At 42.5% G+C, this 26,801-nt stretch overlaps 2 protein-coding genes across 2 annotated transcripts in view; one reads left to right on the forward strand and one right to left on the reverse strand.

Moving 5' to 3' along the window:
* AK8 (adenylate kinase 8) overlaps window positions 1-21,750 on the reverse strand; it is a gene marked incomplete at both ends in the record, with an annotated part of 62,877 nt that extends 41,127 nt beyond the window's left edge. The window contains 9 exons of the mRNA XM_079544703.1: window positions 1,734-1,931; window positions 2,452-2,523; window positions 4,155-4,236; window positions 10,833-10,901; window positions 15,743-15,856; window positions 16,489-16,538; window positions 17,573-17,614; window positions 20,495-20,579; window positions 21,673-21,750. Coding sequence (XP_079400829.1) covers window positions 1,734-1,931; window positions 2,452-2,523; window positions 4,155-4,236; window positions 10,833-10,901; window positions 15,743-15,856; window positions 16,489-16,538; window positions 17,573-17,614; window positions 20,495-20,579; window positions 21,673-21,750 — 790 coding nt within the window. The remainder of the gene's footprint in view (window positions 1-1,733; window positions 1,932-2,451; window positions 2,524-4,154; window positions 4,237-10,832; window positions 10,902-15,742; window positions 15,857-16,488; window positions 16,539-17,572; window positions 17,615-20,494; window positions 20,580-21,672) is intronic.
* A 708-nt stretch (window positions 21,751-22,458) lies between these two features.
* On the forward strand, window positions 22,459-25,988 carry SPACA9 (sperm acrosome associated 9; the record flags this gene model as incomplete). The annotated part of the gene is made up of 3 exons (XM_079544583.1): window positions 22,459-22,602; window positions 25,036-25,238; window positions 25,610-25,988. The coding sequence occupies 3 exons, from the start codon at window positions 22,459-22,461 to the stop codon at window positions 25,986-25,988; spliced, it is 726 nt and encodes a 241-aa protein (XP_079400709.1).
* Between the last annotated feature and the right edge of the window lie 813 nt (window positions 25,989-26,801).

Genomic DNA, 26,801 nt, shown 5'->3' on the forward strand with positions numbered 1-26,801 from the left:
ACTGCCATTGCTACCCATGTTTAGAAGCTGCATAAGCACACCTGCACTTCTTTCCTCTGCACCTGCAGCATATACAGCCAAGTGTCAGCCCAGGCATCTCCAATCCCAATAGGTCTATGCTCTAAAGAGTCCTTGCAATAAAATAGAATCTTCTTAGGGCAGGCATTGGGATCTGTATGAATCATAGTTCTGTATTAAAATAATGCAAAAGGATTGATGAAGAACATCAACAGGATAAGTATTTGAATTACTACTGTTAACATGCTGCTGCATACTAACAATTTTTCTAAGGACCCTCCTCTGGACATGGAGGTATCATTATGGACTAATTAATAAAGCAGCAGCTCAAGAAAGCTCCCACTTTGCTATTCTAGAGAATCCAGAGAATTGAGAAACTACCTCAAAGTGCAACCACATAGGATCATACACATCTCTTTTTCCAGCACTGCAAGCCGTGCTGCAACACCACGACATGGATTGGATGTGATGTCACACATCCCAGCAGTAATTCCACTAAAATTCAGGAATCTGCAAAATCTCATCCTTGTATGAAACAATCCATTAAAATCCCAGTGCTGTTGACATCTCTGTATTGTTTAATCTCTGTCTGCAGTAATACAAATACTGTAAGAAAAGCCACCACAGAATCAAAACCAACAGGAAAATGGCAGCAGCAAAGTCTGTTTGCTGCAGAGCCCAGTATCAGCTAACCAAGGAGTGCTCTAGTTATTCTGAACATTTTCCATAACCCTGTGTATTGAAAAGCACAAACATTACAGGCAAAGCACCCTGCTTACAAATGATGCTTAATTTGCAGTAAATAACCAAGTTAATTAGGAGTAATGATCCCCTAGACAGTCTCCACATCTAATTATTCTTTAAAAAAAAAAAATCTGGCTGCTTGATGCACTACAGAAAAAAGGATCTGGAGAGGATTTTTTCATTCCAATTTTCAATTTATCTCACTACATTATTAATTAATAATAATTAATATTCAGGCACTCACATTTTTATTTACAATTCAAGGCATGAATTCTTTATGAATTATGATACGAACTTTTAAATTTAATTAAGTAATTTAGAGGTAATTAATGCGTAAATTCAGAATATAAACTTCCTACTTGTTTATCTTAAAAGTGCTGCACTTGTCAGTAAAAAAAAAGACCTTTATGAGATGCAGAATTGCTGAGATATAACAGATCATCTACAGACTGGCAGCTGCAAAGTACATTATCAGCTGGGTGTTCTGGCAATTTCCCTCTTTTCTTCTTGAAGTATCAACACTAGAAGTCAGATTGCATTACAGTCAAGCAGAGGCAAACAAGGATTGTTGAAGAGAAAAGCTACAAGCACAAGCAGCTTTTAAATCATGAAATGTGACCAGCTTTCAACAACTCCTCCTTCTTATCAGACCTGTGGAAGGCACTGGCCTTTGGGGGGTGAGCAGCTGAGCCACAGTGCAGCCTTTAAGTGACCCCCAAAGAAGTAACTGACAATTGCTGTGCTGAGCAAGCTGCTCCTTGACAGGAGGGTGCAAACAAGACTTTCTGGTTATCTGCATTTACGCAGCCCTCTGAAAATAATTATCAGGAACAGCCCAAACTCTGCCATAGAGAGAACACGACTCAGCTGGGAGCCATCCACGTTGACTGATTTTAATCCTAGAACAATTAGGAGCTACCTTTCAGAGAACAGTTTGTCCACTACCATTTGCCATACACGTGCCCAATTACCTTGTGAGATGACATCCACACAAGGCTGGTCTGCGTTGATCGATCGCAGGATTTTGTGGTAGATCTGGAACACTCCGGGGAGGTTCCTATGGTATTCCAGCAGCTGCTTTGCCATCTCCTCCTCAGTCACATCTGGTTTCACCAAACGTTGCTGTATCTGCACATCACTTGGCCAGTCAAAGGTCGTGTGGTACACCTCTGGAAGTTAGAGAGTAATTAGGAGCTAAGAGGATGATTTCATCTATGCTGCTCAGCTCCAGTTTCATAGAGAATATCAAGGTCTACGTTTAAGCTTCAAATCGTAGCACAAGCAATAATCTGTGCAACACACTTCTTAACTGTACTGACAGCTACTCGAGAGATGATGTGGAGCTAAATCTGTGTGACAGTCATTCAATGGAAGACACACAAAAGCATGCCTGAAGCTCAGGAAAAAAATCAGGATCCAGCACAGATGCTTGATGTAAATTCATATGGACAGACCTAACCTTCATGATTCTGTACTGCCATATTCTGCTGTTTACAAAATCAATAGTGAGCTTTACATTTTGCCATACTTCTCTGGCATAGAAAATAATATAAAGTGAACGCATTTTTCCCAAACTCTATAAATTTTGCATTTATAATCATAGATTTCTTCTCTTTTTTAAAGGGATGTATTAAAAGACTTATCCTAGCCTCGTTTCTAACCAAGAACAGGAAGAAACAAACACTGCACCTTCTGTGAGGGGATCGAGCCTCTTCCCACTGTTCCGCTCAATCAGCATAGTGTCTGCAGCATAGAGCACAACTGGACCCCCACCAAAAAACAGTAGGAAGAAAAAGAAAGAAAAGAAGTGTAGTTACTTGCTTTATTTCTTGCAGCTGGTCAGTTATATTCTAGTTTTAAAGATGGGTAAATGCATTTCAAACGCACTTGTCTCTGCTTGTCTCATTGTCCTTTCCCAGTGTTCTACTGCAAATAGTTAGTTTCACTTTAATCAGAGTTTTCCTCCTTCTCCTAGACAGTATAGCAGGAGAAAATACATAATAATAATAACCTAAGAGCACTGGCTATCCCAGCCACCACATCCATTAACAAGGCTCTTTCTCACTTACATTATATCCAGAATTTAGGACACACAAGCAGCCACAGATCACCCAACACTGATTCTCTTCTGCACCACGAGCAATTCCTTTACACCCAGCTATTCTGGTAGTGAAACCAGTGAAACTTATTTTTGGATAACCTCCCAGAAAACTGTTCAAGCTTAATTAGAAAGCATCAAAAGATGGAGAATCTGTCAGTTTCCCGGGTTGCTTTCAGCTCATCATTCTCACAGTTAAACGTTGTAATTTAATTACTGTTTTCAGTGCATTTGATTACAAGTTTCAAACCAGTTCTTCTTAAGAGTTTCTTCACAGTATCAAATAACACTTTCAGACACTTTTCTCCCTATTAAGGTACTCATACACTGTAAATCTCATCTCCTCTCAATCTTCTTTTTGATTAACTAGACAGACTGAGCTTTAAGATTCTCATTCAGGTCGTGGTTGCACAGATATAATTGTGAGCAAAACTTGACTTCAAATGTTATTAGCTATATTAAAAATACATGCAAGTACCAGACATTAAACATTTTTGCCTGACTCTGTTGCAGTGATTCCAAATTCTTCATTAGCAGTCAAACCTCATCCAAATCAAATCCAAAGTGACAATCTGAGTTCTCTAACACTGTGTTAAGTTCAGCATCCACTGAGAAGCAGTACATCTATCACTTCACACTGTATTCCAAGCAATTGCAATCATTTCTTACATCTAAATAGGTTCTCTAACTGTATGACTTCGGGACAGCTGGCTGTTCTAGATGGCAATGGCAGCTGGAAAGGTCGTGTTTGTGAGCTCTTTTTCAGTAAAGAAACGTTCCTCTCAAATCAAGTTCTAATTCATCCTCACTGGTGCAGATCAAGTCTAAAATCACGATGCTTCTTTTTCACTCGGTGCAGTTTGTGAAGTTTGTATTCTCTAATTCGGCAGAAGAATGAATTTGTATTTAGGGGATGAGGAAATTGCTTTGATCTGAGAATCACCAAACAGATTTAGAGATTGATTTAGAGATCTAGAGATTGAAATCATAAAACATTCAGACCCACGCCTAGTACTGAAGCAAAGCTACATACAGCTGCTCAGAGACACTTGCAGGAATTTTCTCCCTCTAACATTTAGGAAGACAGGGGTTCATGTATGAAAGACAGGATCTCAAGATTTCCAGGTTAACTCCAGGTTTTGAGTGAAACTGAACTACACAGAAACATCCTTTGGCTGTCTGGTGACTCTGTTGTCTCCAATTTTGATACTGAATTTAAAGAGGATGTTTGGGGAAGAACACTGGAGGCTTTCACCTGCTGCTTGCAGCCACGCATCAACCTCGCACTGCTTACCAACGTGCCTCGGAATGATGCCAGATGATTGCAGCAACCATGCCTGCTCCTGATTTTCAGGGAAGCCTTCCAAAATCCAGCCCTATTGAACAAAACCATGAAAGTGTTATTGGTACTAGAAGAGAAAACCCAAAAAATAGCACTAAATATCAGTGCTGCTTGCAGACAAATTGCCTCATTCTCTATCACAGCTGCACAATATTTGTTACAGACGCCTATGAGAGAAGAACACAAACATGGAGCACTGGTGTTTCTGTGCAGTGGCACGCACTATCACCACCAGCACAGTGCAGAGGGCACTTTTGTCTTGCAGCAAAAATGTTTTTTGTTTTTTGTTCTGTTTTTTTTTTCCTCCATACTTGTCTTAAATAAAAGGAAACTTCTCTCTTGAATAAAAACAACCCCAAAACAATTTCTACAGTTTTGAAATATTCAAAAGGATACCGGCCCACACTGTGGATAAAAAAAAGAGGCTAAACAAATCTAAAGACAGATTTAATGCCAAGAACGCCGAGGAAAACATGCACGCTTTCATTATTTTCTTAAATTATACAGGGAAACTCACAGTAATGGAACCGGCGTTCCCAAAGCTAATGAAGCAACAGAGCAAAAGAAAGGAAAAAGAAAAAAGAGCCTTTTGCTCCCTTAAGTCCTTGTTATAGCCAGCTAAGTGTTGGACTGAGCATCTTTAAAAAAACATTTACGGATTTGCAAAATAGCAGAGAAGAGCAGCAGCCTCACTCTGCTTCTGTGTGATGCAGTATTTGAGAAGTAATCACTTCCCAGACTCAAGGCTGAATCTTTGGGACTTTCTCTCATTTTTATCAGTGCCTGAACCACACGTCCTCGTCACTACATCCCATACCCCCAGACAACTCTGAGATACTACAGTAAATGGGAAAACCATCTTCGTACTGAAATAAGACACTTTAATATTGCATTAGCCAGCAATCATTCTCATCTCCCACATAAATTTGAAGCTCTGCCAGTATGGGGTCCAAAGGTTTTAGAAGCATTTTCGCATATCTCCATGACTTCTGTAAGAGGAAATTGGGACATTCCAATTATACACGAAAATAGAGTAGACTACTTCAAATTCCTTAATTAGCCTGGTTTCAGGAACATGTCATCCTGCTGATAGCTGTAGAAAATAAGAGCCTTAAGAAACCGCGAGCCATTTTTGCCACTCCCAGTGTTTGCTCTATCGAATGAGAATGAACCGCTGCCTAAGGTCACACAGGTGCTAAGAAATCAATTTATCCCTTGGGACTTGCAGGAGGCAAGGCTGCACAGTATTTTGAGCAGTATGCAAGGAACTTCAGTGCTACTTCTGAATATGTTGTGTTTGTATGGAGTTATACAGGCCCGAATCTTCTTAGGAGAAATGGCATCAGAGGTTGGAAGGCAATAAATCTATGCCTATTTACACAGACTACGAATCTGGCTCATTTTATTCAGTCCAAGCACAGTGCTTTTGGAAACTTAAACAGAAGGAAAAAAAAAATACAAAAATATCCAGCATGCCACAAAACCATTGCTTCTGGTGTCACTACAGCTTAGTGCTCAAAATCAAATCCTGAGCAACAGGCAGTAAACACAGAAGCCTGTTCTTTAACAGCGTAAGCTTCAAGATGCTTCTATACTCCTTTCAAAGGTCCTTAAAGCAGGCAATAAGGAATTTTATAAATGAAAGTTTTTGCAGTGCAGTAAAACGTAGTTCAATAAATGGCTTCCTGCAACAAATACATTTCAAGGCATTAAACAAATGCATAATAACCACTCGCTACAGAAATAGTTAGCATTTTGGATCTTATTTCCAAAGGTCTCTGAGTTCCAGGGTATCAGTCAGTCCCTAATTAGAATACATTATCCATCTACTTGACACTTCAGTGAAATGTCTATTCCACCACAGAGCTGCAGCTTTGTTCAGAACAGGTTTATTGATATTCTGCTGCATTCCCTCTCCATACCCCCAGTGGCTTGGTTCTGTTTTATCACACATCAAAAAGGCCGTATGCTCAGGGCACCCCGTGCACAGCTCAGAGCTGGAGGTCTGAACAGCTGCAAGTAGTATGGTATCACAGGAGGGACAAGCTCCAAGCAGATGTCACAGATAAAAAAAAAATTATTAAAAAAAAAAAAAAAAAAAGAGTAAAAAGGAGTGTGGCTTGGGAACCAGCAAGAGGAAGCAACACACAGCAGAGCAAGACCTGACTTAAAATATGCCTATCATGCTTTATGCAAACACTGGTCTTTTTTGCCCTCCTGACTATCATTAAAGTGTAATTAGTAACTTCACATGGTAAATTTGCTTCTTTAAGAAGTCATCTATTTTTTGTTCTTGATAGTAGTAACCTTACATCCAAGCACGATTGCACTTTATCACATCAAGGGTTGAACAAAGGCTAAAAACAAGTAATTCCACAGTGCCTTACTCTGTGGTCACCGACTGCAAACCTCCATCCTTTCCCCCATGAAGACTGCTGTAAATACAAATTTCTGCTGGTGCCTTAATGCCAAGTGAAGTGCTCCTTGGAGACCCACACCACACCAAAATTCAGTGACAAGGAAGTAACGCTCAAAGCCATCACTTTCCTCTCCAGATTTAAGGCATCTGGAACAAAGGAAAACCTCAAGGTCATTCTGAAATGTAGATCTCATTCCTTCACTGGCACACTGCTCTCAGCTGTAAGACCAAGCCTACAGACTTTCACACCTTCCAGCCCAATAAGAATGACCTAGACATTCAATTCTCTCTTGTTATTTGACCAGCACAGCTTTAAAATGCTTTAGAAAAGACAGAACTGAGACTGGCTTGGAATAATGAAAACAGCAAAGGGATAGCACACAGATGTAGCTCTGAATTACATGGCACCTCTGAAAGAAATCTTAACCACAAGCATGGCAACCAAAGGGCACGACCAGCTTGGCCCTTAGGAAAACAGATCACTGCAACAGATTCTCCGCATCATCATCATTCAGTGGTTGTGAAAATTACCACATCCTTCTCTGCCATCTGAAGAAAGGGGACAGAAAATAACACAACAAAATGATATCAGTAATAGTTCTGCCAGAATGGATCCCAAACTGCCAACCCGGCTCCTGCAGCCTGTCAGCATTAGGAGTACAGATGATGGAAGAAGCTCCAACTTTACCGAGTTCTCCATTAGGAAGAAACCCCTCATTCCCACATGCAAAGTATTTTTGTAGCTTTAGTTAACTATGAAGATATAAAAATGCCACATTGTGCTTGAAAAAGAATAGACCCTCACTATCTTTGGTATGGAGTTTCACAGAGACAGCATGATGATCTTTATCTGTCATGGCAAGATCAGAAGAACCAGTAGCCATTGCTTTCTTTTCCTTCTCTTTCAATGGCAACCACCACCCCTCTGAATAGTTTAATACCAATCAGATGTAATTCTGCCTCTATTCATGTGCATCACCAGCCTAAGCTTAGTTTCCAAGTGGTTTGAGGCAGGATGAAGGCTGCTCAGCTCTCTCTCACCAATTCATCATGTACCAATCTCCTCACCAGCTTTCCCCAGTTCTGTGATTTCCCTCCTCAGTCCCAGCACTGGGAGTTACACAGCAGCCAGAGGTGCTATAACCAACATGTACTAACCCTGAAAGATGAAAAGTTTTCCTATCAACTTCCCAAGTCCCAGGTTCTAACATAATGCTTGCAATAAGTTTTCTGTGTGTGAGCTGGAAGACCTACCCATCTGATCCCTCGCAGTCCTAACGACATTTGTATTAGAAGAACACACAACACAGTCTCCAGCAGAGCCGTTGATCAATAAAAATGTTCTCCTCAGAGAATGCCTGTGACATCTATAAACCTGCGAGTGTCAAAACAATGGCACAAAAAATCCTGTATTCCTACTGTCAGTGGGATGAAAGCTGTGCAATTAATGCCAACTCAATGACACCACAAGGAGAAATAAAACAAACAGCTGGTGGTACTGTGTCCAACATCCAGCTCCTCATCTATTAACATTTTCAGTAAAAAAAAAAAGGCTGACTCATGCTTTGAGAGAGATGGCATAAATCTGCTCAGCGACGAACAAAATCCACTGCATGACTTCCACTCATACAGGGGGAATATGGCAATTGAAATCTCTAGATCCCCTCTCCCACGGAGGAGACATGCACAACGTGAGGAAGTTTTAGCGATCGTAGATTACTCTCTATTAAACAAAATGGTTTTCATATCCATCTCTACTTCGAAAAGCCAGTTATGCTTATTTCCTAAAAATAGCTGAAATCTTAACTTAGGCTAATAGTAAGAATTTCATTCTTTCAGAATGCCAGGGAAACTTCAGAAATAAAGGTTTTTGCTTTTGTTGCTCCTGTAACACATCCAGAGCTGCCAGTTCCATCTTGCTCTGATAACAGCAGGCACAAAACGTGGGCAGGACACAGTGCAGCTGCTGGCATCTGAACCATCTCGTCACCTCACTCAGACTTTGCATGACCTGGTACTTAAAAATGAGAACCACTTAGAGCAGCTGAGAGTATCTAAATTATTCTCCATGTAAGCAAATATTGGTGTAATTTAAAAGTGCAGGGTTCAACTCATCACTCCAAATTTGCAGAGATTCAGCCCCATTACCATCAGTGGGATCCATACCTGGTGGAAAACTATAACCTAGAGACAAGCCAGGTCTTTGCTTCATACATTACCAGTCATAAAACAATTGCACGTGTTCCTATGGGGGAGGAGAAGTACTGTCATCTGTAAATATTTATGCAAACCAACGATGCACCCCAGCTTTTTGTTACGGTCAGTCTCTCGGTAAACTTGGATTATGCTACAAATTCAATGAAATGTTCAAAAATCACCCACCCTAACTTATTCTTACTCTTTCATAGCTTTCTCTACAGATGTGAAAAGAAGGACTTCTATACTGAGGTTCTCCCTCCACACATAAAGGCACTGTCACACAAATAAGGGCACTATGTGCACTTCTTCCAAACCTGGCAAGTTTTATTTCAGCTTAAAGACTTTTCTCAGTAACATTAAATACCAGCAGGCAGAATTTTAAATTCAATTCCCATACATACAGTGGGTTATCTAACAGGATAGGTCACAGTTTAGTTACTGCTAGTCCTAAAGCATTGCTGAAGGAGAGCAGCATGCCACCCATTTTGCTACAGCTATACTTCTGCAACAGATATATGACACAGACAGATGTCCCCTAGCAAACCTGCCAGGAAAGAACAATTTAAGAGATTACATCTCCAGCTATTCATTACCATCCTGATCAAGTTATCCTTTCCACAGTTCATAGACTGTAATTGACCATCTGATCTAGCTTACACAAGGCAGGTCCACTGAAAGACAGCTCCACCAGTGGCCTAGGCTGAAATAACTGACTTTGCATTGCAGCACAAGACCTTTATAGCAATCATTTACATCACCTGAGCTGTAAGGCAGAAACTTTCAGACAGGGGCAGAAAACAATGATCTGAGTTCTTGCTAGTTTTGCTCCTTTTTCTTGCTAATTTTACACATCCAGAAACGTGGGACATAAGGTTTCAGCATGTTCAGTTTCTTTTGGGGCTGATGCTGGGTCAAATTCAAGAAGCAATTTTCACACTTCAGTGAAATATTAATTACTGGCCCTGCTTTATTGAAGCAACAAGGTAGAGAATGATGTCAAGGAGTAACACATTTCAGTACAGCTGTGAGCTTGCCACATCCCTGCAAGGTCAGAAGTACCAGCTGGCCTATGACCACCAGCTGAAGAGACAGAGCAACCCTTCTAAGCACTTGTACTGTCTTCTGGAAATGTTGCTCAGTCCTTCATGAGTGCAACACCTGCTTTGGTCAATGGGCTTTTTCCTCTCAACAGTACATCAAGTAATATACATTATTATTCTGGCATCGTTTAGGGAGAGGTTTTTATCCTTACAGATTTGTCTCTCACCAATAATCCTTTATAATGGTCTGACTATGGAGTCAACAAACCATAACAACACCTGAGATTTTAAAGGAAACACAGAAAGGAAGTTTTGCTTTTGTTGAGTCCAGCCATTAATTTCAACCAATATTAATCTACTTAAGGTCTCTTTTGATTCCAAGTTAACAGTCTCTACTTACATTAAGATCGAGCATACTGGAGTGGAAAGGGGAGAAGGAAAGCCACCCATCTGTGGGTACAACCAAACCTATACAGTTGCCTGTTTGTGTAATTAACAGTGAACATATTAATTATTACCCAGAGGAGAATATATTCAAATTCAGTGTTACACGGTAAGAAACAAAAGATTCAATAAGAAAGGAAGCAAATTGAAATGAATAGCATTAGACTCTTTTTCCTCTTGTCCTCAATAAGAGTTAAAGCCTTAACATATTGATTTTTATATATTTTCTGTTTATCTGTTTTGTCCACTTCAACTCTGCCAGTTGCCCCAGGCAATCAACAAAGCTACACTTGTTCAGCCTTTGATCATCTCAGTGCTAAAAGATTAGCATATGCATACTCTCATCCTCCCCTTTATCCTGTTAATAAAGCTCCAAACTCCCTCTGCTGATGTTCAAGAAAGCAATCCGCTCCCGAGCCCCCACAGATTTGCCCCTATTCCCTCCTCTGCTCAGGACTCAGAATGCTAACTACTATGCACGAGTTGTGTAAGTGCTTATCCACTGGTCCTCCGAGGAGCAATTCTTACTTGTTTGATGCAGTCCACGTTTGACAGACGTTCCCGGATCAGATTGGCCCAAAGCGCGTTGGGAATTTTCTAAAGAAAGAACAACAAAAAAAAAGAAGGCTGCATATTCACAATTGAGTTCAAAAGGAATTTTATCATGCAGGCATATTCCGGTTAAAGGTGAACTGAGATGTCTTCTTGAAATAAATATATAAATAACACTGCGTAAGCCCCAAGTCGTTAACATAATAGATCAGAGAGTTAATAAAGGCATAAAAATGAAGGGAAGCTGAGCACACTTCTGCTTGCCCAAGCCCACCTCCATGTACTTTGCACGACCAATTTGGCACTGCCAAATGTTGCACACTGACTACCATGTTGGACATCAAACTGGCAAAGGGATCCACAAGGATATCACATCCACGTGTAATTTCTTTTGCAAGTATCTGACCCCCTACGTCACGTCAGCACACAGCATTAGTGAAACAAACAGCCATGGAGTGAGTTCAGCAGAACAGCAACAACAGAAATATGAAGACAGCCTCATTTTCAGGAAGTTTGCTTTGGTTTCTGTTAACTCTCTTTCAATTTCCAGAAAGCTTATTTAAAATAAACGGTAACGTTAAAGTTCATTTTAATGTTAGCTTAATTTTCAACGCACAAGTTCCAAATGGAATTGAAATGAGACGTCCCAAAACTTTCTGTTGTGGCGTTTCTTTCTGTGACTTCCACTTTGCCACACGTACAGACGTTTTGTAACGTGGTATCTGCTATTGGGCAGGAGAATGAAGATCCTCCTCTGCAGATTTAATATTTTCCCAGCCACTCTGAGTCAATGACCATTCAGCTGAATGCTGTGCTTCAGCCTCATTCATTTTGCCATCGCTTAGAAAAAATGCTGCTGTCAGATTCCCTGCCTCCCGAGGCATGGAATTATCTTTCACCTGACAGTGTGAACCAGATTCTTTCTTCCAAGCACTTGCATACACTGTGGGTTCCCATCTCTCTGTCTAACCAAATAGCCTGATGGACATGATCCTGAAATAAAGCATTTCTGTAGGCTTACATCATATTGAGGGATGTAAACAGGCCTGGTGGAAGTGTGGCGGAAGGTCTCCTAGCACACTAGTCACAAAACACTTTCACCAGGAGCACTGAACACACTACCACACGATTCCTACTTTAAAGTAGAGCGGAGAAAGCACTGCAGAAAACAGTCCTCGCCCAGCAGGGGAAGCAACAAGGTGGCCCAGCCAGGCACTGCTTTCCTTGTTTTGTTCATCTCTGCTGTCCCCAGGCCTCAGCACCTGTAGTATTGTCAGCCATTCATCAGGCAGCATTTGAGCAGGTGAAAGAGGAAAGGGAAAGGAATCGCTTCGTCTCCTGAAAGCCAGCAGGTCCCACAGGACGGTGTGTCAAAGCCTCCCGCCGTCTCTCGCTGCTGGAACCTGGGTCTGTGGCTTTGAGTCTGTCACCTTCCAAAGGTGCATCATGCTGCTATCAGAAACAGCCAGCGTCTTGCTTACTTCTTTGATGTGTCATGTCAAGACGGGCTAGCAACTGCCAGGGGTCCACTCTGCTAAGCTCTGCCAAAGCAATTTAAATTATACTACCTTCTTTCAGTGCAGCCGTATTCTTAGCACTCTTTTGAGCAGGGTTTATTGCACAAAAGCAGTTCAGGTGACACACAGGTATTTCTGTGCTTTAGCTACTTCTGCTCTCTGTGGCACAAACTCCAGCCTCATTTCCTGGGCAGTTTTCCTCCCACTGAGCAGCTGCCTACAGAACCACTTTGAACAGCTGGCTTGTAGAACACCTGATTATTGCATTAGAAACCATTAAGTCCAAAGCACATGTGGTCTATAAAGCACATTTACACATTAACACGTGAATACATCACGATAAAGCAGGACTTCTCCTCCCAGGAATCTGCAAGAATGGAAATGATGCAAAGCCATCTGATGACTAAAGCAGTGCATCTGATTGCAGGCACTCTGAGCCTGTCCCAAAATCCAGTTTGGTTAATGGAAAGACACACTGCTTGAAATGTCAAACCTTCTAAAAGGCACAAGAAACTTGGCTTAGCATTTTGAAAACCACGAGTGTGTGCATTTAGACTGTTCAGAGAAAAATACCCAACAAGGATGGGCTTTTTTTAGTTTGATTTTTTTTTTAATGCATACATAAGAGTGGAACAGTTCCTACTCATTTGTTCATAGTGACTGCTTGAATAGAACACTGACCATGCATAAAAAAGGATAAAACCCATGCATAAAACCGTGGCTTTTCCTTTCTTCTATGCCTTCCAAGAAATTACGAGGATATGATGCAACCGTAGAGCAGTTCTAAATGATGCAGTAGTACACAAACACCTGTAACTCAGTACTGAATTAAAAGCACACCCATCTCACAAGCCCACAGCTAGCAGCACAGCTCTGTCAGCTTCTTATTTTACCCATCTAACAGGAGAAGTGAAACATGCAGTAGCACATCATTAGACTCCACTATAGGAAAAACCTGAAGGTGCTTTCTATTAACATTATAATAACTAGAGATGAGGGAATAATTTGCAATGATTTATCAAAAAATGTAGCCTCTTTTTCTGTTCATGGAATATTTATTGGTAGCTCATGGTTCCTCAAATTTATTGAATATTCAAATATTTTACTTCTTTTTGGAATACTTTTACATGCAGAATGATCACATTTTGCTTTGAACAGTCAATATTTAAAATTCACTACTTCAGCTGTGCTCATTAGTAAGTGGCCAGGTGTGTTAGTAGATGATTGCATGTCCAAATTTAAAAATTGAGCTAAAGAGAATAATCACATACTTTAAATACCACGAATTCTCATGCTTTCTTTTTTTTTTTCTTCCTAGAAGTGAACACAAAAGAGATGAAAGCATAGCTAAAGAGAAGTAAAATATGAGAACAAATATTTGCAGACCTTTTTGGAGCATTTGCCCAAATCTGGTAACATTGGCCTACTGACCCCAAAACAAATGACCTTTGGCACTGGGGTTAATGTAGCCCCAGAAACCCTGCACACACAGAACGTTCCTCTCACATTAAATTGTGCCATGTGATCTTCACACTGGACTCTCAGAACCAGTCTTAGTTCATGCTTTTCCTCTCTCCATTTATTAAATTGCTTTGGCCAGCAGTACAACGTTTTAAATGCCCTGGTTGTACCGAAGATTGTATAAACAGCTATTGTTCTGTTCCTGAACAGACACTCAAAACCTATTAGTGCTAATGGATGTTACGTATGCTAGAGGAATCAAGTTTACTGCTTGCTTCAGAAGAACCTAGGGTCAGTTACTGCTAAGGTAGATGTAGCCAGCAGTCATGAAACAGGAAGAGAACACACAGCTCTTGAGATGCTGCTCTGCCTACATGTTAAGTTACTCCAAAGATTCAGCTGATTTAGAGGAAGCAAGGAGTTCCCTCCCAGCGTTAGGAGTTACATCTGAAGATTCAAATTTGTGTGAAAGAACAAAAGAAGTGAGTGAGCGATTTAACATTTAGCATTTATCATCTCAGAAACAAAGGCAAACTGCACAGTGCTGAAACACCAACAAATCCTGCTCTTCAGGCACTCCTCACAGCCCTCACTACCTGATTAGCCTTGACATTTTTGCCTTTCATCTTCCCCACCATCCATCTTTCTAAACCAAATAAGCCCAAAAGGACACCCTTGAAAGTACATCTGTATAGTCTGAAATACATTAATAATTAGAGTAATTAAACCAACGGGAATTTTTGTTTTAATTTCTCCCCCATCTAAGCTGAAATTTATGAATCCAGTAAAACAATCTCTAACAATTAGAACTGAAATTTCAAAGTACATAATGCTCAGTAAGAATAATTTTCTATCATCCCAGCCAAAAGCAAACCTTTTGCCAGCAAGTTCCATGATTTCAACGATGTCTTTCCTCTCAGATCTTTAAATATATCACCTGAGGTATCTCCAACTTCACTCATCAATTCAGTGTAACAGACACCACTCCGTTTTCAACTTAGTTTTCCCAGGAAGCCAAAACTCTGAAATTACACAACCTACCATCTTAGTAAGTTCTGAATCTGTTGGCCAATTCAAATCAAATTTAGTAAGGATACAGAATTCTTACAGACATGAAATTCTTTCAATTTTCATGAAAACAAGCGATAAAGGAGAAAAGCAGCTCAGAGCAGTGGACTTGCTAGGGATGGTCACAGAAAAACATGCTGCTTTCAATGGAAAACCTGGAATAGAGCAAACAGTGCACTCACAGCTGGACAAAGTGCACCTGGGAATGGAATGATCTCCTGAGTTACTGCTATTGCCTCAGTTTGAAAGCTTCTACAGCTTTCAACAACTGACTGAATTGTCATTCAAATTTTGAGTTGATGCACTGAGTTATTCGTGTCATGCTACAGAGAAATCAAATGTGCACGACTAAGTAGCTCTGTCAGATCAAAAAAGAGTTCTTTGTGTACATATTTTGTACTGAAGGAAGCCTCAGAGATTAATGCTTACTTTATGGAGATTACCAAATATGCTGAAACCAGAAGGTGCTTTGTTTGATGATATAATGAAACACTCTTTAAATGGTACCAAGCATTCCTGGGCTTCTCTCAGTTCTGTCAAGTCATGTCCAAGGTTGATGTTTTCAAGATCTCCATTATTCTATATTTTCTTCCTCCCTCGCCCCTAATTCTATGCCCTGACATATTCTTATACTTGTAGATATCTTCTTATTAAGCAGAGGCTACTCTTCCTCTCGGAAGGACCCTGCACCTACGTAAACATAAATTGATGCATAAACCTCCATAGATACAAGAATACTTACTCTGATCTGCTCAACTTATAGCAGTGGAAATCATGGAAATGCCACATAATTCTCCTTCTGTGCCATGAGAGCTACCATTATTATATCCTCTTACACACCTGCTTTCTTTCTTTATATGCCTTTGCTTCCTTTGTCAGAGCTAATGTTTCCTTGGAAAGCAAAGTCTCCTGAGAGATACGTATGGCATCCAAATGTTTACAAAGCCGTATTGCCTGAGGAAAGATAAAAAAAAGTACAGGATGAAATATCTGGAAAGAAAATGCAGCATTTTTTCAGCAGACTCGAGAAAGAAAGGGAGCTTTCCTCACCTTCAATTTAAACAAGCAGACTATGTGTGTAACTTTAAACAGTATCATACAAAGACGTTCAAGAATCTAAAGCTTTGAATAAGGCCTTTTTCATCTACCTTGCTATAACATGGATTTTAAAGAAGAAAGCATTCTTCCTAGCATGCACACAGCACCATCATCTGTGAAGTTTCTGCGCTCAGCTCTCTCTGTGGTTCAAACACAGCTTCGACATTTTCAGTGTGGACAAGAGAGGCAGCCGGCCATGCCAACAAAGCAACCAGCAATGTGGGAACACCACAAACTCCTCCCAGGTTCACTGAAAAGGCACGCAGAGTTCTGTATTACAGCACTACCACCACCACTACCCTGCAGGTTCTCACAGAGCTCACGGGAATGCTCCCATTTAACTTTACGGGTTATGGTAGGTAACCCTATGAATGCCACCCTTCAATGTGCCCTGTGCTCTTCTATAACTGATCTTCACAAGTGCTGTGCTAAGTAAAAAGCAAGAAGGTACGTGGGGAGTGTCAGAGCCCTGAAAAGAGCACACTTACCATTGTAGTTTTACCAGAAGCAGGTGGACCGAGTATGAAAATCCTTGGAGCTAAGAAATGAGAACATGCAAATGTTAAGATGTGGAACAGAAGAATGCAAACTTGTTTCCTTGTTATTGCACAGCCTAGCCATAAGCACATAGAAACAATTATTTCAATAGGAAATCTGCCTGAACGTAAAGCTCAGGACTGGGCTAAGGAGAAAGAAGGGGGAACACTCAGCCAGTGCCACCTCGGTCTGTCTTTAACCTCCAAGGCTAATTAGACTGATATCCTAACTAAACACGTCACTTAAGCATATTTCTATCTATTCCAAAGGATAAATAGTTTATGGGGTGAACCAGAGCATAAACAGGAACGTTTTCTTATCTCAGTTTGACTTCTATTCCCAAAAGATTGATTTAGAGCATATTTTGCAATGAAAAAAAGAAGATAGTTTGTGTTTGCAGGACAAGACTACTTAAAAGTGACTAATGCTGTAATCACAGGGTTGTTGACATTGGATGGGATCTTCGGAGATCATCTAATCTCTTCTCATTTTCCTTATGAAATACCGTAGCAAAACCACCAAACTTTGGCAGAGCTTTTGGCTCCCATCACAAAAAAAGGAGACTCTGCATTTTAGTTGCAACTCAACAGCCGTGTCAGGGTCGAAAGCAGATTTAGATGTTGCAAAACTAAGCACTTTTTCCTCTGCGCTTTGACAGCTGCCTTCATGTTCTCAAGTCAGTGTTGAAAGGCCTTTTTTTTTCCCCCTCTCTGTAAGCTGTATTTCTCTGCTGTGTGTCCCCCACCCAAGATGGGGAGAATTCTCAATCCTGCCACTGATAGCTGTAATGTGAACAGAGCAGGGGCAAGGCAAAAAAAAAAAAAAGGGGGGGGAAATGGAGCAACTCTCAGGAAAGTATTTGGGACTTTTTGCACAACCATATTTTGGGCTGCAATCCCTGGAGCTGACATTTTCTGTTAATGCCTTTGATGTTTTCTCAGGAAAATTATAACAAAAAAAGGATCATCTAGAGAAGGGGCTGACAAGGGCTTACCAGCAGTAACACAGGGCAGCACAGAGGAGGGATCTGCTCACCCCCAAACCTCTTCAGTTCTTGGTAACCGAGGGAAATGCAGCGTGTGATGACAGCAGACATGGAAGGATGTGAACTGTATTTTTATGAGGCCTTCCACACACTTACCAGTTATTGGGCAGGTGCAATTTTTAAACATACATGAAACCCAAATTACAGATTCATCTTTACAAAGTTCTCCGACTCGGAAGGTTTAAGAAAAACTCCCCCTTATTGGTTCTTGCAAGTGCAACAGAACTAGTACACAATGTAGAAAAATACTTTAAAAGGATACATCAGCTGTTTTTATCACCTAATTTCTTTCAAATGTAATGTGATTAAATCCTAGGGCTTTTTTTTTTTTTTTTTTTAATCTAACACCTTGAAACTCCAGCCCGATACTTAGGAATTATTTATAAACAGCGTCATAAAAGAGTGCTCGGGTGCCAACACTAATCAACTTCTTCAAACCACTTCAAAGAAAATCAAAAAACCTTTCCATCCACAGATCCTTTTGAGGTTTAACTAGGAGCGTGATTTAAAATTCACAAGAAAACCCTTAGGTATTGAAGCTTTAATACACAGCTTTCTTGGACAAACGTTTGATAAAAAACGAAACATACCATTATATACACCATATCATGCTTTAATATTGCCCAGGGCTACTGTAAATGCTCACTTTGTACTAAATCTGGTTTTCTCTCTGCTTAGTGACTCGCAGCAGATGGGGCAGCGTAATTCACTGATTTACTCATTTGCACACTTGTAAGGCTCTTCTAAAGCATTCTCCCCAAACATCTGACACCAGGGCACAAGCAGGACATGGCTGGATGTCATATTTAACCCCTCCCATCAGCAGACAGTCGGTGCTTAATGCTGCAGGTCCGGACCTCCATCCCTAAACAAAGTGAGAAAAACCTGGAAAAGGACTTTTCCTGCAGCAACAAATCACATTTCATCCTGTGTTTAGTCCCAATGTTACAGGATTTACTCTTCCAAGCACTATGAAGTTTTAACATCCAAGGATGCTCTTAGCAATAAACAAAATGAATTCTGGAATAATGAAATACGGCTGGACTCTCCGCATTCCATTTAGGTCCAAAAGAGTCTACAATTAATATTAATGCAATAAAATCTGCTTCATTTATAAGGGAAATTCCACGTCAAAGAGGAACAGCACACAGTATGTGAGGAACATTCTTACAGAACTGTGTTAAATTCCTTCAGAGGAATTGTGAAGCAAAAGCTCACAGAAATGCTGCTCGGATCCTGAAAGCTCTCTTTGTTAACAAAAACCAAGATGCAACACACAAAATTCACATCTCTGTATATTAAAGAATTCTCAATCTTCGTATCGTTCGTTAGGGCTTCCAGAAGGATCACAGGAAAGCAGAACATCACAGAACTGGAAGCACAAACGCATTGGTGTGCGTCTGACCTCGGAGCTTTCGGAGGCAGTTGTGAGCTATAATCATCATTAGACTTGTTTATATTTTTAAGAGTACTTTAGATCTTATTATTAATTAAAAAGGGTTGCTAACTTCACACCTGGGATAGATGCAATACTCCTTTTCCACACGTCTCTGTTTGAAATTTTCTCTAGGGCTAAAGCTGTCTAGCAAGGCAGGATCATGAAAATTCATTGCTTTACTGATGGCTCTAATAAGGGTTTTTTTTCTTCTAAATAGTCAGCACCTTCTGCCATGATCAAAAAGGTAAAATCAACCTTGTTACAGATTTCTGGTACGTTACTTTCCATATAATTTATCTCTAAAACAACATTTAGTCTCTAATTTTAATTGGAGCGCCTTCCCCTTCTTAATAGCTCATTCCAGACCAAAAGCAGACAGCATTTTTCCTCTGACAAACAACTGCTGTAGTTCTATCTTTAGCCTCCAAGAGCTGAAGCCACAAAATGGCAGCCCGCCTAAATGCGCTCAAATAATTCTGTGGGGCTCAGCAACAAATGCTCGAGTAATGCAGAGAAATCTCATCAGCATTCCATCAAGCTGCAATTCCTCTGCAAATTGCCCACGGGCCAATAAAACAGATTGATTACTGGTGCTGCCCACACCAGGAAGGGTCAGGCACAATTTGCAGGATTGGACATTTCTTTCTGGTTTTGATCCTGAGCGGGGTTTCAATCAACATCCATCTGATCCCTACCACGACGTATGAAGATCTCAGAGCACCTCCAGTGATAATGACTTCATTGATGCTGCAGCAGAACTTTCGTAATGGTTTACTCTGGTTTTAAAGAAACATCAAAGCAACGTGACGCCAGCTATTCCTGACAGCTCACGCAGAACAAAAATTAGAGTTCCGTTGTGCATATCCAAATAGAATCTGCCTAAGGGTGAACAGTTTGTAAATCAAATAATTTGATTGAGTGTACATGCTTTTATTGTGCAGAGTACAGCCTTCCCATTCAATTTACCAGGTTTTGTTATCCACACAAGTAGGCACACTCACTGTTCCTTCATCTGAGATGCCACTGAGCGGCGGAACTCATTAACAACAGCTAGTAACTCACTAATCAAAAACCAGAGAATCTGCCAGCCCAGGTAGAATGGGAAACCAAATTTACACCTGACAAAAGGAGTAATTAGTGAGCTTAAAGACAACAGGAAATATCAGATGGGGCACGGAACGCATTAATAATTGATACAATAGAACTCTTTGTTATTCCCTGAGAGGGTTTCATTGTTATAACTGTTATAAGTGTGTTTTTTATTAGATTACCCACTAAAAAAAAAACACAACAGATGATGATGAAATTAAAAGCACCTTATTTATAACCACTGCATAACGCTCAATCCTTTTTATTCCTTCCAGGGAACGGTCTGAAACCTTTTATCCACCCTTTGCCAACCAAAATGCCATTTCTGAGCAGCTCGTTGCAAATAAGGCCTTGCACTGTCTCTAGTCTCTCAATTTTCACTTACCATCATCATTGTGCTGCTTTAAGTGCTCTATCATGAACTGAACGGGGTCCTCCGGCTTATGAATTAACAGCTCTTCAAGCATGTTCTGAAAAACAAAAGGACAAAGTCAGAGGAAAATTAAAGGGCTCTCAGTCGCCACAGGAGCAATGTTACAACAAGGGGGTGATGAGGATCTTAGCCACTCATTTTCTTAGGTCCCCTTCAACAGACAAAGCAGGGAATATAGACCCTATTTTAGAGGCTGAAAAAGCGAAACATGGTTTTACAATAAATAAAGAAATGAATTAAATGAAAACCCCACAGCAATTTGCTTTTGCTTATTTATGATACATACGGAGACATGAGGGGTTTTGCCCCAGTGTTGCAGTGGCTGAGCCAGCACTGACATCAACCCACACGGACAGCACAAAACCAGCCTCCTTCGTGTCTTTTTGGGGCAAGTTAAACCTGTGGCACATCCCCACAAGTGCCCAGTGAGCCTAGAGGGCAGTGGAATAGACGGGGCCCACAGGAAATACACACAACTGCCCCAAACCAAGCAATCAAAACCACAAAAGCAGCACATTTTGCTGCTTTAATCTTGCTGCCCTCTGTCCTGCCATAAAACTAGCAGGGGAAAAAAAGGTTTAAAGCCCTTTTCTGAACTCTGATTTTGGATCCTGTTCTCTTATTGCAGAATGGAGGCTGTGGAGGAGCTGAGCTGAAGCCCCTCCAGCAGCACAGATCTCTGCTGACTGCGGCTCTATGGGCAAACACCACTCCATCCGTTTTCTCATCAGGCACTTCAGCACAGCTGAGAGTTCTGTAATTAAAAGCAAACCTCAAACAGTGCTGAGTGAACGACCGTCTCCTTTCCCACCCAGCAGCAAACAGCACAGCACAAAGCTCGGCTTCTCCTAAGTTCAGCCCACGACCATCGCTTTGCAGCGTTTGTTCGAGCTGCGAGCCCTGACTGAACAGAGCAAACCGAGCTTTATCGAACTTGTTCAGGCCGGCAGCGATGGACCCTCGCCGTTCCGCGCCCACACCCTCACGTGCCTCCCCTCCATTTCATTCACTTCTGCACATCGGGGTTCAGTTTGACGCGGGCACTCCAGCCTTACGTGCCCACTTTCCCTGCGACACCGGAGGCTGTAAGGAAAGCCGGGCCCCCCCGGCCCCTCCCCGCCCCTGTTCACCTGCAGGAGCCGGAAGAGCCCCTGTCGCTCCGCGTAGCCGCCCACCGACGGCGGCCACGACCGGGCGGGGGCGTCCATGGCCGCCCTTAGCAACCGTCCGCGGCGCTGCGTTGCTATGGAGTGACGTCACTGCAATGCGACGCAGCGACACGCGCCCCGAAACGTAAGGGAGGCGCTGCAGTGTGACGTCATCGAACGGCGACGGTTGCTACGGAGACGGCGGCGGCGGTTGCTAGGGACCCGGCTCGGGGTGCGTGCTTTGCCCGGCCCAGGCCCCACTGCCCCGCGCGGCCCCACACGCCGGTACAGAGCTGCATGGGGAGGCCCGGCCCGGTTCTCTGCGGCGGTGAAGGGGTGAGGGGGGGCGTTGGAGCCACCTGCGGTGCCGGGCAGAGGCCCTCCATTTGCCCCGCGTTCCCCCTCGGGCAATGGTTTCACACGGGCAAAAAAAACGACAGCTCTCCCTGCGGCCATTTCCCAGCGCCGTGACTGATGCAGTGCTGCGTTATGTTTACAGCAGCCCCGCTCGGGTTTATGGCAGTTGATTGTCAGCGGCCCCCCGGGCTCTCTGCCTCTTTTCCAGCATCGTTACTGCTTCCATGACTTACTGCCTGGGACCCAGGGACCACCGTGCTTTGACGTCGTATATCTTCTTTTCTATCCTTCTGGTGGTGGTGTTGCTTTCCAACTCTGCTGAAACATAGAGTTACACACGTAGAATCGTGTCATTTCTAAAAAGGAGCTGCTTTTCTCTCCTTTTCTCCCAGATTCCAACAGAGGGAAAAGATGAATGAGGTAAGGGATAGCCTAAAAGTCATAGAAGACAACTACAAGCTCTTCCTGCAGCAGCAGTTCACGTTCATTGGAGCTCTGCAACACACCCGAGAGAACGCACACGACATGATCAGACCCGTGGCGAGCATCAGCCAGGTACAGAACGCTCAGCACAAAGGTTTCTGCTGATGGGAAGGGGGCACAACGATGCAAGAATGCACAGAAACTTGCTACTAATGTGTGTGCACAACTGTGAAGCAGTGGCAAAAGATTAAGCATGGGAAAGGAACACCTCTGTTAGACTTTCCCATTGACAGAAAAGGAAGTACATTGCTCAGCACTGCTGTAGAATTTAGCTTAACACTGTCATTTCACTGCTGAGGCAGTCAGAAGTACAGGGTACTACCAACAAACCCACCCTTCCTCCCCAGCCACACATGGAATCTGTAATCCTTAACTTGCAGTAACCAGCCTGCTTGCCTCTTCCCCTGGTATTGGTGCTACTGTATCTTTCTGTAGGGCTTATTAAAAATAATGGCTGTGTTACAGAGATAGTATGATGGATTGAGGGCTGAAAGTCCCAAGTGGGCTAAGGTGTTTTCTGGGCTGGTAAGTGAAATGTCATGGAATTTTGATAAGGGGATGTTTTAAGTAGTGCAAACTTCAATCACTGGAAAACAAAAGGGGAAGAAAAATCCAAACAGAACTAGAATAGTGGATGTGAGAAAGCAGAACCCAGGCACAAAGACCAGAAGCATGCCAAAGCCAGAATGAAGGCCAAGCTCTTACTAGGATTAAGAAACTGAAGAGGGCTGACTTTGTTCTAACACTGAAGGGTATTCTCACAGACATTAAGCTAATTTCTTTTTTTTTCCCCCAGAAAAATAGACATTGAAGTTTTGTATAGCATTATGTTGTTTTTAAAAGTACGGGTATTGTAGAAGCATAGAGCAAGCTCAGACTCTGCTTCCTGGTGGGGTGGAAGACCTGCTTTTTGTAGGGATGAAACCTTCTAGCAACTACTTCATACCTGACAGTAACACTGATACAGTGATACAGGGACGTGGACTCAGCAGTGGCAAACCTTACTGCATGGGTAGCCCTAGGGATATCACCATGTCACCTTAGAGAAAGGAGAGAAAAAGGAAGAGATTGTTACTGGGGAGAGCAGGGAACATGGGTACAGCACACGGTGGTGGGCTCTTGTGTGGGAACTGAAACAAAGAAAGTTAACTGGGACAAAAACAGTCACACATTTAGTTTCACTGCCATTCTTCTGCCTTATCCCAATCCTGTTTTGAATTGTATATAGGAGGGCATAGGAATAAAACCAGCAAATACCTGTGCTGTCACTTGCTTCCATCAGAGATTCAAATAACCCAGCAAGTGCCTCCGCTGCCGAGCCTGGCTGTGCTCATGGCTTTAGTCCAGCTCTCCCTGAGCTCCCCAGGCTGCAGCTTAAGAGCCAGCAACTCCTGCTGCAGAACCTGGTGGTCACTGCAAGCTGTTGCTCACGTTGTCCTGGTCCCCTCCTGGTGCACTAACTCTCTTCTGTTGATATGGACAGAAAGAAGTCCTGTAATCCTGTTGATGAACACCCAGGCTAAAACGCTATTCTCTTTAGGACTGTTTCTGCTCAGAGCAGCAATAAAAAAAAAAAATCCTGCCACTCACGTGGACAGAACACAGCATGAACACAGAGGAAGGAAAAATCCGTAGCGGAAATGGATCCTTAGGGGCCTTCTTTATTTCTCTTACAAACCTGCTGAGAATTTGCCCTGGTGTATAGCATGGCTGTTCTGTATGCACAGAGCATGCTGGTGGTGGAGCGGTTCCTTCGTTCTTATGCTGTAGTCTTACAGAAAGCACTGAAGGTGTTACAGTCCAGCTGTGGCTGCCAACCCCCCCCCCCCCGTGTTTTACATTCCTACCACTCAAGTCTGAAGCATAATGCTTTTGGAGCAGATACTGAATCTCTTGTCACACAGTGCCATTTACTCTGAGTAACAAAACCATTCAAGGCAAATAGGGAATTGTCATTGCTATAACAGGTTAGTAAGGACAACTCAGGTTAAATGCTTTTAATTTTGCTGTCACAGCTAATAGTGCCAAATAAAGAACCGTGAACAACATGCACGTATGCAAGCACATCCATGCTTTACTCCAGAACACTCCCAGTTTGGCCACCACCCCCATCTCCCACCCCATTCTATGCAAGCAGCTGTGGCAGTACAGAAGACAGTAAACTCCCCTGCTTACACCCAACCCAACTTTGCAGTGCTCGTAGCAGAGCTGTTTTTGGCTGCAGTACTGCCATACTACTCTCCAAAGAGGGAAGGAAGGCTTGTTGCTGTGCTGACAAGCAGATCCATTACCCCAGCCCTCTTCAGCTGTGATGAATGATGAGCGAACAATCTCAGGCATGCCCTAGAAAGCTTACTGCTTGCCTCTGTATCATTTTCCATAGTGGCTCATTCCTTCAGTCACACCAGAAAGTATCTGCTGTTCACTGACTTAGGCAACTTTGCAGCATATCACAGTGTAATTTAACATGCGTGACTCCATCTTTCCCCACGTTGCACTCTGCAGGTACAGTCCTACATGGACCACCACTGTAACAACTTAACGGACAGGCGTATCCTCACCATGTTCCTAAACATCTGTAATGACCTGAGCAATCTCTGCCACAAGCTGGAAACTATGCATCGTGGTAACAGCACAACCAATGAAATTTTGGAAAGATGCAAGCTGCTCCTTAACCACAGCAATGATCTGAGCACCATCCGAGCCAAGTACGTCTTTCCATCAGCTGAGTTCTGTGGAGGCAATTGTGGATACAGGAAGACTGTCACAAGAATGCATATTCCTACTTGACCTCCCTGCTGGTTTCTGTTATGACACCGTTCTGGCTCCTCCCTGCTATTCCTGCTCTGTGTGTAGTTAATTTCGTGGAGCAGATGTTTGTATTTGCTCTTCAACTCTTGCAGGCTGAGTCCAGCAGGCACAACACAGCTCCTTTCTCAAGTTCTATCAGCGCCCTTTTGCTCTGGGGACATTGCTGCCTACATCTCCACCTTTCCCCGTGGGCTCAGGGTGGCACTGCTGGACTCACCAGGGCTGCATTGCCTGGACTACTCAACGAATGCTTCCTTCTGTCCCACAGATATCCTCACGACGTTGTGAATCACCTGAGCTGCGACGAAGCAAAGAATCACTTTGGAGGTGTGGTGAGCCTCATCCCCATTGTCCTAGATGGCGTGAAGGAGTGGCTGTCCCACATTGAGAAGCTGCCACGGCACATGGTGTGTAACGTGAGTGATACAAGTGCTGAGAAGAGGGCACCCCAGGATGCAGCATCTAGGGCAGCCATTTCCCCCCAAACACCTTCCGTCCATCCTGAAGCTCAGACCTCAGTTAGTAACAAAGATTGTGTACAAGTGCAGGGGAATAAGCGTGTCAGAAAGAAGCACATGACTGACAGAGAAAATCACTGTGGGAAACTTAAAGGCCCCTGGAAACCACCTGGCAGACATGCCTTTTAAAGGATTGAAGTTCGTGTATCTTCCACTTAACCGCCTTTAATCAGGTGGCTGATTAAAGATAGTGAAATGAACGCTGGAAATCCAAGATCTGAAGAGTTAGTCCTGGCAGATCTATCTTCCTCCTCCTTGCTGTTATTTCCACTCTCCTCCTGAAAGTCAGATCTCAACAGAAGCAGCTTTATCACTCGTGGTCCCTTTGACAAGTACTGTGGTGAGAGTAACAGTGAGGAGCAATCATATTCTAATCATACTGGGCTTATCCCTAAGATTTCCCCACCCCCGCTGATCCCATGGAAATCACCAGCTTTCTGGACCAAAGAATCAGTGTCAACAGGACTGTAATGCCACTGGCTATAGGAAAGGTCAGCATGGTTTAGCTGCACTGCCTGGGCTCTGCGGGGTCCTTGCAGATCCTCACATCATCACCAGTAACACCAACCAGAACATTTTCCTTATATCCACTTTAACTTCTTTGCTGTCAGCAGAGCTGGAAATATAAAGGATTCCTCCCCAGAACCAGGCAAAGCTAATGGGAGGAATCCTTTTCATTAAGCATGATTAATGGGAATCTAAGGGAAGCAGAGATTGAGAAAGCGGTGGCCATTTTCAGATGGTTCCTTTCTTTACAGACTGCAAGTTATATTAAAAAAAAAAAAAAAGCCTCTCCCCCTGTTCAAGAAAAGAACCCAGCTTCCTTGATTTTCAAGGGCGTTATGACACCTAGTTCATTAAAACTGAAAGGCACTGGAAATGGTCTCACACTGCTTTTCTAACAGCCCTTTGCAATTCCAACACAATTCCTTTTCCCCAGTT

The sequence above is a fragment of the Tetrao urogallus genome (assembly GCF_951394365.1).
Source record: "Tetrao urogallus genome assembly, chromosome: 19".
In the NCBI taxonomy this organism is placed as follows: domain Eukaryota; kingdom Metazoa; phylum Chordata; class Aves; order Galliformes; family Phasianidae; genus Tetrao; species Tetrao urogallus.